The sequence below is a fragment of the Vigna umbellata genome, chromosome 4 (genome assembly GCF_029865625.1).
Source record: "Vigna umbellata cultivar VRB3 chromosome 4, Vumbellata_1.0, whole genome shotgun sequence".
Classification (NCBI taxonomy): Eukaryota; Viridiplantae; Streptophyta; class Magnoliopsida; order Fabales; family Fabaceae; genus Vigna; species Vigna umbellata.
In genome coordinates this window covers 23,834,973-23,840,193 of record NC_142168.1, presented here as the reverse complement: position 1 = coordinate 23,840,193, position 5,221 = coordinate 23,834,973, and the positions used below count along the sequence as shown (strand labels likewise).

The following is a 5,221-nucleotide window of genomic DNA, read 5'->3' as shown; positions in this document are numbered from 1 at the left end:
AATAAGATACAATAAAAAAAATAATATTGAATATATTGTCAAACCATTCTATGTATTACAAATATTATATACACATTTATTAGTTAACAAATTATAACATTCGTTTCATTGCATTTATTCATTTATTATTAATTATCTCATAAATATTAAATAAATAGTTTTCCATTACATTTATATTTCAAATGTTATTTTTAAAACTAAATAACTATTGTCTAGATCTTATCAAATATAATTTATATATATATGAAACAAAATTATTTATTACTTATTTGTCACCCAAATGTTCTGGGTGAGAATAGTACAAAGAGTTTAATTTCATTATATAATATCTTAAAGGCAATAAATAGTAAACATTTGTAGAAACACGAAGTTTTCAACATAGGCTTCATTAGCGTTTAGAATGGAATGTCTGCATTTGTTTGAAAATGACGTATGGAAGATATGAATTGTTTGACAAGGAAAAAAGTTAAACAGGAAGAAGGTGGAGTTGGCCATGGTTGGGAGAGTGGACACTCAATTCAATTCCTCTCAGTGTCTCTGGTATTCCACTTCATCGATACATCAATGAATTCAACAATAAAACCAGCCAATGCTGCATTCCCAATACTGAAATAATATTTCCACCTGCGATGCATTCCAGCAGAAACTAATCACAAAGTTATAGCAAAATGTTGGTGTTATATAACTGGCACATCCAGTTCTAATAGAAACACTAATTTTTTAATTATCCCACACATTTGTTTTCATCTTGTTAATGATTTATATTTATATTACTAAAATAATATCTGACTTGTCCATACAAACAAAACACTATAGTCTTGTTATGGAATTGAAAGAGAAAAAAAAAATCCCCAATACCAGAAGGAGTAAAAGAGAAACAGAGAGCAAACAAAGTTATATAAATGTACCAGAAGGAGCTCGTATGGTACTTTTCATTCTTTGTTATCTTCCACCTTCTGAAGTTGGTGAAAAGAATATAACAATGACGATTGCATATTACCTATTTCTACTAGTGTCTCTAGTGCTGCAAAGAAATTCAATTTACAGAATGTGATATATCCTGGATGTCAAGTATAACATATATAGAGACAACTAAAATCACATTTAGAAAGAAAGTGAGGGGAACTCAGATCTTTAGTCCTGTTATTCACCTTCCTCAAATAACAGCTGGGAGGCTCGAACCTTTGGGGAAATTAAAACTCCAAAAACTGATAGGGACTTGGATCGCTCCTTTTGATTCTATAAAAAACACTAACAAGATTTGTACACTGGCTCAATTGACACTTCAGGAACTTTTGCTCAGAAAATTCCATAATTTATTTACCATATTTCATGATAGCAACCGCATTAGAGATCAAAGTCAATTCTACTTGTAATGAGAGGAGGTTTAACATTTGTAGAATACTTACGTCAGCATTATCTGCAAGTCCTGATAAATTCTTAGCCATGATCACCTCAACAGTTCGTACAACCAAACATATAACAAAATGAGAAACGCTAACAGTAACAGCTACTAAAGCCTTTAAGCAGCAGAATCAAATAACAGATTAACTAAAAGAACCATTATTTGATGCATAGGGAAAGGGAAAAAGTACCGCAAGATTTCACACTACTATCTTGTGGCTGGATATTCTCATCCTCTAACTCATGAATACCCTTTTCTGCAGAGGATGCCCATTTACGCAATATGAAGCATGGTTGTGTACCTGTTGAGACATGCCAGTTCTTATATTAGAACAGAGGTTCCATCTAAATTGATAAAAAGAACATGTTACAGAAAGGCTTCTTAAAAATGAAAGTGAAAGCATGCTAGCACACTAAGGTGAGAAAATGACATAAGTAGAATCAAGCAGTCGCAACCAGCAACCATTTCCTTTAGCATAATATCTTTACCATCATAGTTGGTTATCTTCAATGTTGTAGCAGCTGAATGGAATTTCAGGTCCAACAAAGAACTATTAATGCGAGCAGCACCCATGGAATGTCGAGCACTTGCTAAGTCAAACCACCCCTGCTAATATATTAAAAATGGTTACCAGAAAGACAGAACACTTACTACATCTAAGAAAATTTTTAGTAGACAAATTACATGTTGAACTATAGTTACTAGCTGAATCAAAACTTCACAACCTCTCCATTTCATCATAAAATAGTTGAACAAAGTAATCCAACTAGTATTATACCTGACCTTCTTTTAGTAACATGTTCTCTATCAGAATGACAGGTCAGAAACTTAAATTCAAAGCTATTGGTAAACCAGAAAATTATACATATCAAAAGATGCTACCAATTTCTTGTATTGAATGGGTTTCGCTTTTACCTGCCGAAGTGTGGAGGACACTTTATCAAAGAGAGATAGGTAGTTATGCACTGAATCCATAAATTGCAATACTAGTTTCTCTTCAGCTCCAGGTAGTTGGTATTGATGCTGCAATTGTTGATCTTCTCCATCCGGTTTCTGGGTCTGTAGTTCTTCACTACGTTCAGAATATTGATGCTCTTCTTCCATGGAACTTAATCAGGATTCTGAATTAGGTGATTTGGCTCTCTACTTCACAACAAAATTCTTCTGCTAAGCCTTCACAAATATCCCTTCCGATCCAATGAATTTGCAATTTTATGTTCTTCTATTATTTGTCCTGTAGAGTTTCTAGAGTTTCTTTTAATCCTTTTTCTGCATCAGCAAACTACACGGGATTTACATCTGATCTACTAAATTTGTAAGAACTATTCTAAAACAAAGATTTTACAACAAGTAGTCTTGAATGTACTACGAAGCTTAAATCCACCAACACCACCCACCTAACAACCTTAAATAAAAAATGAAACAGCAAACACTTAACTAAAGCATACATAACCTAGCTTGTCCTTTAATGAATGAACTCAAATCGACAACATCGACAAATCAACAAAAACCACAAGATCTACCCAAAACACCACATTCAGACACTCCAATAAATAATTAAGACACAGATCCAAAATCCCATAAAATTCTCTACATCCGTAATTCACCAAAAAGAAAATAAGAAACCCCACAACCAAAATCACATGAACAGCGATTAAAACGCATTCTTTGAATCATGAAACGGCGAATCATACCTGTAGGAATGGTATAGAGAGCAGAAGAAGGATTTCACCTACGATAGACACAGTTGAAGAGTCAGAAAAAACCGAATTGACAAATATAATTTTAATATATTTTCTATTTTAAAAACTAATATTTTCATTTCTAGTATCACATTTTTTTTTATAATTTTATAGTTAACGTTATAATTTTATATTAGCTGTTTTTTTTATCATCTTAAAAATATCACCACACAAAAACAACAATACTTTTGTTTTCAAGATTTAATATTTGCTTAGTGAATACCTCAAACAAAATAAACTTTAAGAAAATACTTGTAAGAAACTAAACAAGTATTTCAAAACTTTTTTTTGTTAGTTTAACTTTTCTGAGAGATTAAAACTAAACAAAACTTATTATTTATGTTAACAAAAAAAATTTACGACATTAACTCTCCTAACCACACTAAGTTTCAAATTAGAGAAACTAAAAAAAATTGGAGATTAACAAATTATTCTTTTAATTGTGAGAAAAAAAAATAAAAGGTACCTAAGGAGGTAGACAACTTATAGTTAAAATTTCTTGTGATAATTATTTATATATGTAACATTATATTAAAATAGTATAAACACTATTATCACTACAATATCAATAGAACAATTTAATTCAAGAAATATATATAAGATATTCATATAATTATCAAAAAATAATTATAAGTCTAAATTTATATACAATAACAAAGGAAATTAAAAAAAAAAACTATTTACACAATGTTTACATAAAACTAAACTAATTTACTTATAATCACGCATTTGTTACATCTCCTCCTAAAACCTACTTTACTGTAAGGTCGTCTTCCTCTGCTCAAACCAACCAAGTGATCATTGCAAAAAGAAACCAACCAAACACAAACAACAAAAACAAAGAAACACACAAAATGGTAAGTTAATGTTAACAGAAACAAACATAGGATATCAAGATTCATTATATATTACATTTCATACAAAGTCAAGCAAGCATCCTAATCATACCATTGACCTAGACCTGACCTTCCAGGTACAAGTATGAATGTCGAGCTATGACGGGTCATGCACTTGTGGTGACCTATACTCCTCTACAGAGTCATTGCTAATGTGTTTCATCCTACCACACACATAAGGTTAGTCTGTTCTGCGTCTTAGACCAAGATGAAACATCTAGACTAGAATCTCCTGCTACTTTCACCACATGCATCACCCCTCTCTAATTGAGCATAAGTGACCATTAGAGCGTCAAGATAACCCCCAAGACCGAGCTTCTTACATTCATACCTACCAAACATGAAACAATCAATCGAGAATTTCACATTAGAAATTCTTTTCAAACCATAATTCAAATACATACATAACTTCAAGAATAAACCATCACATAATTCAATAGATACTTTTATACAATCCTCAACGCCCTAATATAGTTCAAAGTTACAAGACAGAAAAAGAATGAAAGACTCAAAACATGATCTGAACAGGTTGCTCAGCACCTACGTTCACTCAACAAAAAGAAAACTTTCTCGCTCAGCGAGGACTCTCGTCCATCCACTGCTACAACAAGCTTCTCCCTCAAACTAACTAGCTCAGCCCCCATAGCTTGTTCACAGAAATAGTGGGTTTTGCTCACTTAACGCCTATACTCACTCAGCTATATATAGTTTTACTCGCTCAGCGCTTATATTCCTTCAACTAAACTGTAGAATTCTACAAAATAACAATTATGCAAAATTTGAACCTATCAACCTTAAATTTTCTAATTTGAACATAACTCCCAAAATTTATGTATCCAATTTCAACATTTTAAACTTAAATGAAATTCACCAACATGTTTATGACTTAACTTAAACACAACCATACTCATTTTGTCATGAAATTCAACTCCTATACACCAAAATACTACTTCAACTCTCACAATTCAATTCTATCATCCCCAAGTACATTTTGACCAAACCAATTATTTAAGTAAGTTCAAAATGACCTAAAAACTGGCCTCAAACCTCTGTTTTCCCTATCCAACAACTCCTTCAAAATCTTGCCTACCAAAACCCCTTTTTAACACACAAATGACCTATAACTCTACTCAAAATACTACTTCTCCAATTCAACATCATCTTTTTAGTTCACTAAA

The 5,221-nt window shown here is 31.9% G+C and overlaps 1 protein-coding gene across 12 annotated transcripts; it reads right to left on the bottom strand.

Moving 5' to 3' along the window:
• Nucleotides 1-236: 236 nt before the first annotated feature.
• Nucleotides 237-2,661, bottom strand: LOC124845795 (uncharacterized). Of its 12 annotated transcripts, none has more exons than XR_015786343.1 (7): nucleotides 2,321-2,661; nucleotides 1,894-2,011; nucleotides 1,596-1,706; nucleotides 1,325-1,429; nucleotides 1,152-1,251; nucleotides 909-1,024; nucleotides 237-624 (listed from the first exon to the last, which is right to left on the bottom strand). XR_015786343.1 is itself a non-coding variant. In XM_088114569.1 (7 exons), exons 1-6 carry the CDS (start codon nucleotides 2,507-2,509, stop codon nucleotides 933-935), a joined length of 618 nt encoding a protein of 205 aa, XP_087970695.1. In that variant the 5' UTR covers nucleotides 2,510-2,661; the 3' UTR covers nucleotides 237-646; nucleotides 909-932. The 12 variants fall into 12 exon arrangements, 4 of the variants coding, with proteins under 4 accessions (XP_087970695.1, XP_087970694.1, XP_087970696.1 ...); XR_015786342.1 differs by having other exon boundaries at nucleotides 237-645; nucleotides 914-1,024; XR_015786345.1 differs by having other exon boundaries at nucleotides 237-645; nucleotides 914-1,024; nucleotides 1,152-1,239.
• Nucleotides 2,662-5,221: the final 2,560 nt, after the last annotated feature.

Coding starts and splice junctions, on each gene's coding strand:
- LOC124845795 (XM_088114569.1), bottom strand. CDS start 2,509: ATGGAAGAAGAGCATCAATATTCTGAACGTAGTGAAGAACTACAGACC. Junction 2,012..2,320: donor TGTCCTCCACACTTCGGCAG/GTAAAAGCGAAA, acceptor ATATATTAGCAG/GGGTGGTTTGACTTAGCAAG. Junction 1,025..1,151: donor CCAGCTGTTATTTGAGGAAG/GTGAATAACAGG, acceptor ATTTCTTTGCAG/CACTAGAGACACTAGTAGAA.